General features: G+C 51.2%; 1 protein-coding gene across 34 annotated transcripts in view; it reads left to right on the top strand.

The window, feature by feature from the left end:
• The window catches only part of USH1C (USH1 protein network component harmonin), a 50,804-nt gene that overhangs the window by 15,905 nt on the left and 20,748 nt on the right, over positions 1–14,151 (top strand). For 11 of the 34 annotated variants that reach the window (XR_013523326.1, XR_013523327.1, XM_054241460.2 and 8 more), the window contains 11 exons: positions 2,501–2,609; positions 2,738–2,762; positions 2,967–3,024; positions 3,325–3,419; positions 4,452–4,536; positions 5,498–5,557; positions 5,708–5,764; positions 6,046–6,188; positions 7,523–7,588; positions 7,938–8,062; positions 11,137–11,213. Coding sequence is in view for 20 of the 34 variants with exons in the window: in XM_054241460.2 (XP_054097435.1) it covers positions 2,501–2,609; positions 2,738–2,762; positions 2,967–3,024; positions 3,325–3,419; positions 4,452–4,536; positions 5,498–5,557; positions 5,708–5,764; positions 6,046–6,188; positions 7,523–7,588; positions 7,938–8,062; positions 11,137–11,213 (900 nt within the window). In the remaining 14 variants the exon portion in view is untranslated. Of the gene's footprint in view, positions 1–2,500; positions 2,610–2,737; positions 2,763–2,966; positions 3,025–3,324; positions 3,420–4,451; positions 4,537–5,497; positions 5,558–5,707; positions 5,765–6,045; positions 6,189–7,522; positions 7,589–7,937; positions 8,063–8,715; positions 9,017–9,591; positions 9,669–10,247; positions 10,347–10,664; positions 10,862–11,136; positions 11,214–12,339; positions 12,390–14,151 lie in introns of those variants that run through there. The other 23 variants (XR_013523328.1, XR_013523329.1, XM_054241464.2 and 20 more) reach the window with 7 other exon arrangements.

The following is a 14,151-nucleotide window of genomic DNA, read 5'->3' as shown; positions in this document are numbered from 1 at the left end:
GGGTATTTTAATGAGACCTAGAGTTTTACCTTCCTGACTGTTTCTCAGGCTTATGAATTATCGACCCTTTCTCTAGCTGATGGATTCATCTCTCCTTTGTGCCGCTGTCCCTCGCATCATCATCCTATCATCGTGGCCCTTGCACAAAGAGCCCTTTGCAGGGCTCCTCACAGGGAGAGGGGGAGGAAAGTTGATCCTGCAACCTGAGCCAGGGGCGGCATGGGAATCATTCCGACGGGGGTTCTGGGAAAGTTCCCTTTAGGAACAAGACAGGGAACTTCACTCGGAGGAGCTTGGGGAAAAATGGCTGCATCCATTGACCTGTCTGGGGTTTATGTTTCTGGGGAGAGCTTGTACCTGAGGGCAGCTTGGAGAAGATTCTGGAAGGCAGAGGAGGGACGAGTTCAGATACAGTCTGGCTGGGCTAAAGACCTGTGCTGATTTGACATGTGAGACTGGGTCCCCAGTGGTGGGCTTGGACCCTCCCATAGGACCTAGTCATGGAGGTCCTCCCCTCTGCCTTTGTCTCCTGCTAAAGATATTTGAGGTTTATTTTTTCAAGAATATCCTAGCTTAACCTACGTCCTCTGCCTTGCACAGGGCAGCCTGTGCCATACAACTTGCTGTATATTCCAAGCCTAGAAAATTATTCTGTGTGCCTTGGCTGTCCCTGTCATAACATGGACAGTGTAATCCTTGCCTCTGTTTGGGACTTGAGGGCTCTGACAGGTGGCGAGGATCCAGAGAGGGCAAGGTGCAGGAAATGACAGCCAGGCTGGCCAGGTGCCCTCCTTTTCTGCTTCCAGACACCCAAGAGACATCACTTGTCTATCAGGGAGACCTGACTTCAAGTCTCACAACACTGTTTACTAGTGAGGTAACCTTGAGTAAGTCACTTTACCTCCCAGAGCCTCAGTTTCCTCATCTGATTAAAAACAGAGATACAGATTCCTGCCCTGCAGGTTGTTAGTCTGGCTGCTGTCCTGGAATTCAGTGTTCCCAGACAGGTGGGTTCTGTAGTGGGCTCCCACCCCGTGCCATTTTGAGCCCTTGGCCATTTCTGTCAGGTCCCTGAGAAGCCTGGGTTTGTGTCCCAGAGTGGGAGGGAAGCGTTCCTTGGAATAGTGAGAAGGCGACTCCATGGAAGTGCTGTACAGGGTAGGAGTTGCCCTAGAGGACCCCTCAGAGGCTGCTTGTCCTCCCAGTCCCTACCTACCCAGACCCACAGGGAGGTCAGCTTGTGTCCCTCACGTGTGCCAGCAAGGCTCCAAAGGGTGAGCATGTGTGTTTAAGTTAAGGCCCCAGCAGACCTGCACTGGCCTCAGATGGGATCCTCTCCAGGAGCCAGTCTGTGTTTTGCAGCTACTGGCTGTGTGACCTTGGACAAAACCTCACTTCCTTGGGCCTCAGTTTCAGCTGATATCTGAGAGTCCCTCCTGCCCTGTGGTTATTAAATGAGGAGCTCCAGAATTGATCCCCAGGGTCAGGGTGCCTGAAGGAGCTGGCAGTGTCCAGCAGGGGGCAATCTCACCTCAGCTCTGTATCCAGGGCTGGCCACCCAGGGCCCTGAGTCTCCATCTCACCATCTGCTGTGACCTAAGCCCGGAGAAGAGAGACCTGAGCCATATTCAGGGATCAGGACTAACTCATGATAACAATAGCAATCATTTATTAAGCGCTTACAGTGTGCCAGGCACTGGCTGGCTTTACATGCACAAGTTCATTCTCATAGCAACCTTGGTATTCCCCGTTTTACAGATGAGGAAAACAGGTCAGAGAGTTCAAGAGACTTGCCCAAGGTCACATAGCTAATAATAATAAAAGAATGGATTTGAACCCAGCACATCTGATGCCAAAGCCCTGTGCTCATTCACTGTTCTTTGCTTGCTCCCAAAATAGGAATTCAGAGGTCAGGGCCATGGCAGAGTTAAAATGTTCCTCAAGTTTCCATACAGTGGGAGAAAAAGAAATCATCTGTGTGTGTGTCGGTGATGTGAGCTTGGGTCAGAAGTTACAAAGGGTCCCCACCCTGACCTATTTACAGTGTTGCAGCTATTAGCAGCGATAGGGATCTGACTTCCTAGAGGCGGGTTGGGACAGAGTCCTGGTAAGAGCAGCTTAAAGCTGAATGAAAGATCACCCTTTACATGGAATCCAGAATCTGATGGTGCCCCAATGGGGTGAAAGGGACACAAGAGTGAGAGTGCAGAGAGTTCTGAGTTCTTCTCCCAGCTCTGCTGCATACCTGCTGTGCCCCTTGCCCCCGTCTTTGTTTCTCCATCTGTAAAAGGGGGCGGTAAGACTGCTTGGACATGCCACCTGCTCTGGAATCTCCCCAGCTGATGGAGGATGGGTCAGTTGAGATGAAGACTTATTCCAGGGGATGGCACAGCCACCCTTCCCTTTTCTGGAGAACAGGCCGGAAGCATCTGGTGGTGAGCCTGCCCCAAGGCCTGATACTCACTCTACCTGGTGCTTCCTGCCTCTCTCTATGGTCAAGGTAGGGGATGAGATCGTCCGGATCAATGGATATTCCATCTCCTCCTGCACCCATGAAGAGGTCATCAACCTCATCCGAACCAAGAAAACTGTGTCCATCAAAGTGAGACGTAAGTGAGGCCAGAGCAGGGCAGGGCTCCATGATGGTGGGTTCGGGTAGGCAGTCGGGGTACCCTGCTCCTGGGGAAGGGAGGGAGGGCGGAGGAGCTGCCCTAACCCCTGTGCCTTTCTCCCGCAGACATTGGCCTGATTCCAGTGAAGAGGTGAGAGGTCCCTCCTCTGCAGGCCAACTCTTCCCTGTGGGCCCAGGGTCCTGGTACAGCCCTGGGGTCCGGCTACCACCATGCCAGCCCTGCTCCTGGGCCAGTGGAGGCTGAAGGCTCCGGACATGGTAGATCGAATTTGGGTCATGGTTCCTCAAATATCTCTCACTAACCACCCTCCCATCTCTTTTCTCTTCCCATCAGCTCTCCCGATGAGCCCCTCAAGTGGCAGTATGTAGATCAGTTTGTCTCGGAATCCGGGGTAAGGGCCAGACCTCCTGTGATGGGGCTTGGGTGGGGTCATCTTCCAGGAGGGGCGGCCAGTCCTGAAGCAGGAGCTTGCCCTAGAGATGCATCCTCAGGGGCTTCACACAGGCCCCAGGGCAGCCAGCACACCACTGTGGGGCAGCGGTCCTCAGCTGGTGGTGCATACACATCCCAGGGACAGAAGGACGATCTCGGTGGTGTGAGTTCAGCAGTGCTCGTCCTCCAGATCCCACGAGCTCAAGAGGCTGCTTTCAAGCATGTGGACACTCAGTGATTCTGCTCCTGTCTCTTTCAGGCCGGGCGAGGCAGCCTGGGCTCCCCCGGGAATTGGGAAAACAAGGAGAAGAAGGTCTTCATCAGCCTGGTGGGCTCTCGGGGCCTTGGCTGCAGGTAAGTGGCAGGCATGCCCTGGGGTCATTTGTGGCCGGTGCACCCCAACAGGCCCCTATTCTCTCAGCCCTTCCTCATTGCCACTTCTGAGGAAACCTTGCCCACCAGAAATGGGACTGTCCTTGGGCGACAATACTTCTTTTGTTGGAGACAGGGTCTGGCTCTATCACCCAGGCTGGACTGCTCTTATTATTGAAGTTATTCCTGTTCCTTCCTTTCATTCACATTGATTCAATGTCTTGTGCCAAGCATAAGTGGCTAAAAAGTCCCTCCTTTCTGGGAGACAACAGCCTAATCTAGAAGCCAACCACATAAGCAGTTATAATATAGGATGATAGGGGCTCGAATGGAACTACATTCTGGGTCCAGGATGGCAAATAGGTGCCATCTCTAATCAATTAGTAGCAGCTCCCTGGAGTGCTACTTTGAAAAGGATTCTAAAGCTGTATCCAGGCTTGTGGGAAAGAGCTGTAATCAGTTAACAATTTCTGCCACCGATCTAGGAGGGAAGAATAACAGCACATGTGCCATCCTTGCCGTAAATGTCATAGGAGCCCTGAGAACAGAGTAGCTAGCTTAGTCTTAGGATAGAATAAGGGATCTGAGCCAGGCATGGTGGTGCGCACCTGTAGTCACAGCTAGTCAGGAGGCTGAGGTGGGAGGATTGCTTGAGCCCAGGAGTTGGAGGCTGCAGAGAGCTAATGATCACGCCACTGCACTCCAACCTGGGTGACAGAGCAAGACCCTGTCTCTAAAAAGAAGAGGATCTGGTAAAAACCTTGTAGAGGGGATGAATAGGAAAGTGCTAGAAAGAAGAAACAACATGTGAGGTATATTAGGTGAGAGGCTGGGTAGGAAGAATTACAAGGAGTTTTCTGTGGCTGTCACCCAGGGTAGCAGTGGAAATCAGGCTGGACGGGGAGACAGGTAGGCAGCTGAGGGCTTTCAGTCCGGAGCTCATGAGTGACCTGTGTCCTGAGCCCTGGACCTGGGTGACCTGTATCCCGAGCACACATTTCCCACCTCCCACAGCATTTCTAGCGGCCCCATCCAGAAGCCTGGCATCTTCATCAGCCACGTGAAGCCTGGATCTCTCTCTGCTGAGGTGGGATTGGAGGTGAGTGGTGCTGGGCCAGCCCCAGCGGGGGCCCACTGGATATCAGGTCACACTGTGATCCCATGGTGACAGGGGCACATGGTCCTCTCTCAGTGGTCACTGAGTGACGAGGAGCCCTACCCACCCCCCAGAGAAGGCTTCACAGAGCAGGGACATTTGCCCCTTCTGCAGCCTCCCCCCAGCTCTCATAGTTGTTGGTCATGAGCTTGAGAATGTGCTAATAGTAATCAAAGAGTAGACATTCAGTGTCCACTTGCATCAGACGTTGTTCCACGCCCTTCACACTTCACAAGAACTCTGAGGATTAAGTACCACCATTATCCCCACTCTACATATGAGGAAACTGAGACTCAGAGAACGTATCTGATTTTCTTAAAATCGTGTACCTATTATGGTAAGGCTGGGATTTAAACCTAGGTGGTCTGATCCCAAAGCAGGAACCCTTAACCTTTTCTTTGGACAAGTTACTGCATGTCTCGGTGCTTCAGTTTCCTTACCTGCAAAATGGGGATGATAAAGCCTTTCTTCTAAGGTTGTTGTGTGGGTTAAAATAATTAAGACGTGATAGAACTGTGCCAGGCACACTGTAAGTGGCCAGTGAATGTTAGCTATTCTGTTATGACGATTCAATACAGCCTCTGCTAAATGAGAAGCTCCAAAGTTCCCGCATCTACAAACTGTGATTTCTAAAGCAAATGTCATCAAATTTAGCCAAAGAAATGAACATGTAATGGTATAATATTTGATGGCTGATAAGATAGTTACGAAGTAGGGGAGTGGCAGGGTCAGCTTTAAGCCCTCCCAGCGCTCCACCAGAGCTTTCCAGCTGCTCCATCTCTCAGGGGGAGTTGAGATAGAGCCACTTGAAGACCCAGCATCTGGGGGCTGGGGCAGCCGTCATGCGGATGAGTGAGGGTACAGACAGCACAAACACACTAATCCTTCTCCATTTCCCCAACAGACAGGGGACCAGATTGTTGAAGTCAACGGCATTGACTTCTCTAACCTGGACCACAAGGAGGTGAGCTGTGGGGGTCTTCCCCTGCTTGCCCTTGTCATCTCCACACCCCACTCTCACCCCCACCAACCTTGAGCCTGGGGCCCTGTGTGCTGTCTGCCTGGACTGCTCTGTTCTATAAGGCCTCAGTCCACCGTCCTCCTGTCCCCATAGGCTGTGAACGTGCTGAAGAGTAGCCGCAGCCTGACCATCTCCATCATAGCTGGAGCTGTAAGTCCAGAATAAGCTGGTGGGAGCCTCATGATCCTCATCCCCAGCCCCTCTGACCTTTGATCTCTGCCACATTCCCAGGGTGGCGGGTCTTCTTCCCTGAAGCTCTAACAGAACAGAGGGAGAGGACTTCTGCCCAGCAAGAAGTTTGGGTCAGGGATCCCGGGAGCCACAGCGCCTGATGGTGCTGAGAAGACCGCTTGCATTTCGGCTCCCAGGGGTGTGGCAGTGGATCCAGGTTCCCCGGGGGCTAAGCAAGGGGCCTCTTTCCTCCTCACGAGGGCCGGGAGCTGTTCATGACGGATCGAGAGCGGTTGGCAGAGGTGCGGCAGCGTGAGCTGCAGCGGCAAGAGCTTCTCATGCAGAAGCGGCTGGCAATGGAGTCCAACAAGATCCTCCAGGAGCAGCAGGAGATGGAGCGGCAGTGAGTGCAGCCGGCCCTGTATGCCCTGCCCCACCTCCCACCCCACCATAGGACCCTACCCAGCTTGCTTCCTGCCTGCTGGGTCCCCAGTCTGCTTCCTCCTCCTCCCTAGAGGCCAGTCCTCAGACCTGATGAGTTTGGTAGTAGGTCAGCGTATCCATCCTCGGCCTCAGACCACCTTGCCCCTTCCTACTTGCTGAGCCCCCTGACTTCCAAGATTCCAAGAATATGGAAAATAAGCATCCTACTAGCAATAGGCTCTAGCTAGGATTAACTACTACATTTAAACATCCAGAGTACCTCCGTAAGGCTGGTGTTGTATTAGGGCCTTGTTTATGTTTCTTAATCCCCACTATAGCCCTGGGAGGTAGATAGTATTAACCCCATTTTACAGGTGTGGAGACTAACACTCAGAGAGGTGAAGCCACTTGTGTCCAAAGTCACATGTAGCCAAGTGGAGATCACCCCCAGGCAATCTGGCAAGTCCCCACAAGGCTGCCCTGCCTGTAGTGATAAAGCCCACCCTGACCCAGGATGATTGAAATGATAACCTAAGAGAATAAATGGGGTGAGCAATTCATAAATCAGAAACTACTGTCAAGATCCAGATGCATTTTAGGCATTTAAAAGTATTTCATGGCCAGGTGTGGTGGCTCATGCCTGTAATCCCAGCACTTTGTGAGGCTGAGGCAGGTGGATTGTTTGAGGTCAGGAGTTCGAGACCATCCTGGCCAACATGGTGAAATCTTGTCTCTACTAAAAATACAAAAAATTAGCTGGGCTTGGTGGCATGTGACTGTAATCCTGGCTTCTTGGGAGGCTAAGGCAGGAGAATTGCTTGAACCTGGGAGGCGGAAGTTGCAGTGAGTTGAGATCGCACCACTGCACTGCTGGGTGCAGAGTGAGAGTTTGTCTCAATCAATCAATGAATCAATCAAAGTATTTTGAAAAGGAAGGGGGAAAGGCTGTTACTTCCCCCATCACAGAGTTAGCTGAGAGTATTCCACCTGGCTAGGAGCCCCTGCTTCGCTCCTGGGGTCAGTCCAGGCCCCACCTGTCATCAGTCACCTTACCCAAGCGTGGAGTGGCCTTCGCATAGATCTGCTTCCCTGCTCCCACAGCCCAGCATCTCTGCTCAGCCATGCCAGACGAAAACAGTCAAGAGCACAGGGCTCAAACTTTGTTAGATAACATCCCCCACACCCAAAGCTGGTCCAGGCCTCCTAGGAAGGGGGCTTGGCGAAAACACTTTTCTCGGATCAGGAATTCACAGTAAGGAAGAGTTCACTTCTCTTGCATAGGCTGAAACATGACAGTCTGCATTTGTGTTTCAGAAGGAGAAAAGAAATTGCCCAGAAGGCAGCAGAGGAAAATGAGAGATACCGGAAGGAGATAGAACAGTGAGTAACTCGTCTCCATGCATGCCTGTGTGTGGACACCCATGTACTTCGGGGAGTGTTGCCTGCCAGAGGCTGTCTCCAGAACTGGTTGACCTGGCTCTTTCATCCCCTGGTGGGTCCTCCTTTATTCATAGTAAAGCCTGTCAAATTAAAGTAACTGGAACATAGTCTCATGTAACTGCCAAGGTGGGGTTCACACTCAATTTAGAATACAAGCTCTGGGGCTTTGTTTGATTCACCATGGGTAGAACCACAGGCTTCTCCCAGGCTGGTTGGGGCTCTCCAATATGCAGGAGGTGGGCCTATGAGGGTTCTGACTCCAATCACAGGCATGGGGGTCTCATTTCAGGATTGTAGAGGAGGAAGAGAAGTTTAAGAAGCAATGGGAAGAAGACTGGGGCTCAAAGGAACAACTACTCCTGCCTAAAACCATCGCTGCTGAGGTGCACCCAGTACCTCTTCGCAAGCCAAAGTGTAAGTTTTGTGACCCGGGGGGAGACACTAAGGGGGCTAGACAGAAATGCTGGCCCCCCTCCCCTCACCACCGCCTCCCAGGTGAATAGCCCAGGGCGCTCTGGGTTGTAGTTCCTTCATGGAGGAGCAGCTGTGAGTCAGGGGTCATCTGCCCTGGCATCGAGGTAGGAGGAATCTGTCTGATTCCCTTGTTCATGGGCCAGCTCCACATACTCAGCTCCCAGGTCCCCACACTGACTTGGACAGGCTGTCAGGCTGCTGAAGAGGGAATAAGAGCCATGGCAAAAGTGAAACTAGCTCATGGGATTACTGTCCTAGTGTTTTGGGTGCCAGGTTCTGCTCCTACTTGGTTCTGAATAGGGGTTGGGAGGAAAGCCAGCAGCAGAAAAGAGAGGAAGGAGCTCACATCAGAGAAGGGCTCTGGTGGTCCAAGGTTGATGCATAACTGTGGGAGGAGATTGCCAAGGGTCTCCAGCCCCTACACCCCTGTAGGTGGACCACTGTCATGCCACTCCAGGGATGGAGGCAGAAATAGGACTAGGAGACCCCTCCCAGGCACCCAGCTGTGGGCTGCAGCTGTGCTATCCTGGGGCCTCAGCTCATGCTCTCCTTACTATCACCTCTCTTCATCTGTCCCATATCCTCACCTCCAGTTTCAGTTCAGGCCTCTACCACCTGCTCCCTGACCACCTTCTCAACGCCAACTTCCAGATGCCTCTTTAAGAGACAGCACACACTGATGGAGGAAAAAGGGGGCCATGACAACCGCAAGTCCAGGACTGCTGGTTGGGTCCTTACTCCCATCTTCCAGCTATTTTGACTTATAGTCAAAACAGGACAGGCCCTACTCCAGCTGATTGTGCTCAGCTGACCTGGGAACCTCCCGCTAGGGGCGAATCTGGATTCAAGAGCCCAGGTTCCCCATCTCTTCTGTGGGGCAGCCATTTGGCATGTTGTGCTGGGGTCTGGACAGCTCTGTCCCCAACTTTGGGTCACATCTAAAACCTATGGGAATGTCAACCTGCCAATACAGGCCACTTGCACCAAGGAAGAGGTGCAGGGCATCTGGATGCTTCCATTTCACCTCTCCCTGGTGCAGGCAAACAACTCCCAACACATTTCTTCCTGGCAGCAGGGCAGTGTCATCCCCTGGTCCTCTCAGAAGGACAAAGCACATTCTCATCAGCCTCCCCCGTGACATTCAGTATCAGTTGAGGATGTGGCCAGAACTAAGTTCCCGATGAATGATCCGTGTTTTAGACGGGCAGCTAATTTGTTCTTATCAGTGAAATAGGAGCTGCAGGAGAGAAATCGATTTTAATTGCTTCTCATGGAAGTAATCCTAGTCAATTTGGTACCTTCCAAGAAATTGGGTCTTAGCTTCACAGCAAACACACCCTCTCAGGAACAATGGAAAATAAAAACCCTTTCACTAGCTGGTTATTTATTTAGTGCTTTTTAACCAAATCAAGCTCCTTGAATAAAAAGAGAAAGAATTTTGCCTTTGCTCAAGGTAAATGTAATCTTAGGCAGCTCCACAAAGCGCAGGATGGATGGCCCCCGCCTGCCCGCTGAGTTGGGACAGCTGCCGCCTCCATCCATCTCGGTATGCACCGGCAATTTAATTCTCATTTGGACCTAAGGCAGGAAATGCAGTGAGGTCCCTGAGCCAGCTCCCGTCCTGCCTCATTCCCTGTTCCCTGGGGGCTGGCATTGTCTTGGCTGAGTTGGTCCAGCAGGCCTGGGCCCCAGCCAACCCCTACCCAACCACCCTTCAACTTGGGGACCTAGCTTGTGACAGGTTATTCCTGACTCAGGCTTCTGTGCCTGCAAGGGATCAGCCCTGCATTTTTTAAAATAAAGGAGCATAGAGCATCTCTTATCTACAAAATGAAGTCACTCATCCTAATGATATGCCTGGGGCTAACTGCCCCCCAACCTATCCCAGGGGGCTCTTACAATTTCTTCTTCCCACCTACCATGGCTAATCCAGCCGACCCCAACATTTTGCCAAGTCCTGAAGACTGAGAAACCACCACAGAGGCTCCTTTCCTTAGCTTAGCAAGGGGTGGTTGCATGGAGGTCGGGGGCAGGGGCAGTCTTGATGTAGGATCCAGTAGCTGAAGGATTCTTGAAAGATGAGGAGGTTTAAATAAGAGATCTCCAACTTTCTCTCCCTATCCAGGGCCCCATCACTATCTTCCCAGTCTCCACCACAACAGACTCCATGATTTGGAAGTTGAGGTTATTTTCCTTTCAAACTATTAAATAATTGTTTGTGTTCCATTGTTTTATTAAGTAGTCCTTGTTAGTAAGGGAGCATCCAGGTTCCACTGTTGGGTAAATGTAATTTGAGCCAAGAGTAAAAGAACTTAACAGCCTTTGCATAAGCTAATGGGCAAGTTCTGTTAGGCTTTTGAAATATTAAAAAACAGCTCACAAGCAAACTGGTACACTACCTTCCAGGGTCCTAGGAAGGCCAGAGTCCAAGCCGGAACAGCTGGAAAGGAGGGTTTGCTCTTCTCTCCACATTATGTCAAAATTCAGGTCTTCCTAACCACATGTACCCCTTTTACCTTTTGGGATATCCCCACCTCCTCAGGACCTTCAGCCTCCATCTGCTGCCCAGACTGTTCAGACATCCCCTGAGGACCCAGAGCTCTAAGGCAAGGGTGATAAGCAGAAGACAGGAGGATCTGCTCTCCCGTTGCAGCGCCTTGTCCTCAAACCTGTGCAATTATCAGCTATTCCCATCCTCCTCACTGTACTTTCCAACCTTCAGCCCAACACCCTACAAAATAGTTCTCACACTGCCCTCAGAGCTGAGTTTCCTGTTGTTAGCCCTTTGTGCAGACAGAGAAATTCAAGTTGCCAAGATTGAAAGCACTGTATGCACCAACTCAGAGCAAAAAACCTTTGCTCTGCACTCCTGAACTCTGTCCCCTGCCCCTCACCTCACAGCTTCCCTGGAGGAAGCAGATCATAGGTCTCCACACTCCTGAGAAGCTTCTCTGGCCTCTTGGTCTCCCAAGTCCCTCTTGGTTCACCAGCTCCCTCCTCTTTTCCCTGGGTAGATGATCAGGGAGTGGAGCCTGAGCTCGAGCCCGCAGATGACCCTGACGGAGGAGGCACGGAGGAGCAGGGAGAGCAGGTTCGCGCCCCCGCTTTGCTCCCTAGCCTGGCTGCTCTGCTTGCCCTGCCCACCTCCTCCTGACCGCAGTACAGACACCCGGATTCAGGGGACCGGCATGTATGGTGACTGCTGGAGTCTACAAAGCTCCTTGAAACCCTGGCTTGGCCCAAGCACCGTATATAAAGCCTACAGGACAGGACTCAATGGCCAGGCTAGTAGATCAGCTGCTACACACCAGTACCACTGAACTGCTGGCTCAAATATTTAGATACTGCCCAAATTCCCCCTCTGCTGCTCTGGCCTCTCCCCCAGGACCCCCTAGACCATGCACAGATCCAGCAACTAAGGATCTGTCCATCAGGAGGCTGGTCCATCAGGACCAGCTATCAACATCTTGTTCCAGCATTCAGGCTGGCCTGGGGTGGGTAATTCAGCCATCACTCTTGGCCCCAGGGAGCTTCGGATTGTGGGTATTACTCTGTGGAGCTGTGGCCTGGGGCAGGAAGGGGGCTGGTGCACTGGTTATCTGGCCTGGATGAGGATGTGTTTTCTGGGAGCACATCTCCTGCCCACTCCTGCTGGAGCCGTCCATCCCAGAGCTGCCCCAGCCACTGCCTTCTCTTTCAGTGTTGAAAGCAGAGGACTTGGCCTGCGCTATGAGACAAGCCAGTTTTGTTCTGTTGAACAACAGTCGTAGGCAGACACCCAGGCTCCCTTTTGTCTCGAGCCGTTTCTTGGATGGAGGGACTAGACATGGGCTAGAAAAGGCCTTGTTCTCTTTCAACAAGGCTTTGTATGTGAAGACTGATTTGGAAAAGCGTGTCCTTCCACAGGGGTTTTCTCTTTGATGTTCTGGCCCTGACTTCTAAAGCCAGTGTACTGGGGAGAGGCGTTTGAGAGTGACCCAGGGCCTGGGAACCAGGGCTTTTCTCAGGTGGTCTTAGGCCTGTTCTGCAACCCAGGTGAGGCCAGGTGAGCAGACAGTTGGACAAAGGTTGCAGTTTTGCTGTCAGATCTGCAAGTGTTGTTCATCTCACAAAGCCGTGCATTCTTTGGGAACCCAGCTCCCATCTGCTGCCCATGAACCCTCTGGCTGAACGGAGCTAAGCTGCGTCTTATCATTTTGTTCTCTGTGTTCTTATAGCTTTTGGGTGGTTTTATCGTTACGATGGCAAATTCCCAACCATCCGGAAGGTAGGACAGGGCTGGGTGCTGTGCTGGTGTGCTGCTGAGTTTGCTGTGGGTTTTGGCTTTTCACAAACATTGCTTGCCCTGTCAACACTAAATGGTGTGCCTTGGCCTGTTCACTCAGAAGGCTAACCCCATCTGTGTCTCTGTGTCAGGCTGACATCAAATGGCTGCGTGCCGTTGCAAAGGCAATACTGGAGGAGGTATTCATGGCATGAGACCTGCCCAAGTACCATCTGGCACTGTGTGCATCAGCACCAGCGCTGATGGGCACAGGAAAGGGGCAGGAAGCTTCTCCTGTGTTTCTCTGACAAGTAGAACTAGATGCCAAGGCCAGAAGCCTGGGGTCAGACAGAGCGAATTACCGGGGTGGGTGTACATAGTGCACGTTATGAGACCGGCTGTGCCAGACGCAGCCTGGCTGGTGAGGTGGGGATTTGCTGCCTCAAGTCGGGACAGAGGCCTACACCAAGCACAGCCCTCTCCTAGGAATCTCTCTGCATGTGCCCAGGATAATGCATTTTCCAATCTCTAGGACCTTTAATTTTCTCTCTAAATCCTATTACAATATCTCCAGGCCTTGTAAAACTCTCCTGTCCATGTCTGTCTAAATCACATTGACATTTGATTGTGAAAACACTGCTGTTAATATCTGTAATTGGACATTCGAGATGACTTGGTATTTGGAAGTCAGGCATCAGCATAAATCTGGGTGAGCTAAATTGGATGTTATCACTTGACCAGCACTTGCTGGCAAGATGTTGGCTCTCCAGAAACTAGAGCACTGGCAGCTGAGTGACCTTGATGATATGTAACTTCTCCCTGCCTGTAAAATGGGAATATTAACTGTGCCAGGAAAATCTACCCCCTTCCTCCAGCACATTGCTATTAAGATAACTGACAGTAATATTTTTCCTGACAGAGGTAAGTGTCTTTATCTAGGAACACAGATCATGATTTGTACCGCGTTGAATAAACTTGGAAGAGTTCCTCAGGGAATTCCTTCCCACATTGCCATGGCCTCAGAAAGGCCTTGGTCTCATAAGACCGTCTGTTTCATTTGACAGGCTGACTTTGGTGGCTTAGGATGCCTCACTGGGTTTGATTTCTAATTCTTCTCTATATGCTGCCTCTACTAGAACTCAGCTAGAGAGGACAAAACACACACACACACAATCACACACACACAAAACGACACATAGGATTTTACATGAAAAAAATAATAAAGGGGGCAGATACATCAAATCTTTTTCAGGTACTGATAACATGTAAATGTAAAAGAACTAGAGTCTTCCACACATACCACCTCCCATCAGAAATCGCGTCCTTTCAAGCGCTGGTGATAGTGAGGGCAGCCTTTCCCCCATCCCTTAGTCTACTTACTCCAGAAACAGCTGGCGTTTTGGTTTTCATTTTTACTTCCAAAAAAGAGAAAAATTGCTTCTGGGTAGAATCAATAGCACAATCACCCCATCTGCCTCCCCTCTCAGTCTGGACCAAAAGGAATATTGTAACTGACCGGCCATGGATGTAACTGACAGCTGAAAGGACAACAGAACCCTGCCCCTCATGCTGGCTCTGAAAACCCATCATCATTTTGTCTAGAGCCATGAGAGACTCTTTGTCTCACAGCAGCTGGAACACCAAGTCCCCAGGAAATACAAGTGGGCATCCATGGCCATTATCATCAGTGCATGAATTCCCTTTATTTAAAAATACAAAGATTCAGCTCACGCCTGTAATACCAGCACTTTGGGAGGCCGAGACA

This window comes from Callithrix jacchus, chromosome 10, assembly GCF_049354715.1.
Source record: "Callithrix jacchus isolate 240 chromosome 10, calJac240_pri, whole genome shotgun sequence".
NCBI lineage: Eukaryota > Metazoa > Chordata > Mammalia > Primates > Cebidae > Callithrix > Callithrix jacchus.
This window is presented reverse-complemented; position numbering and strand designations above follow the sequence as displayed.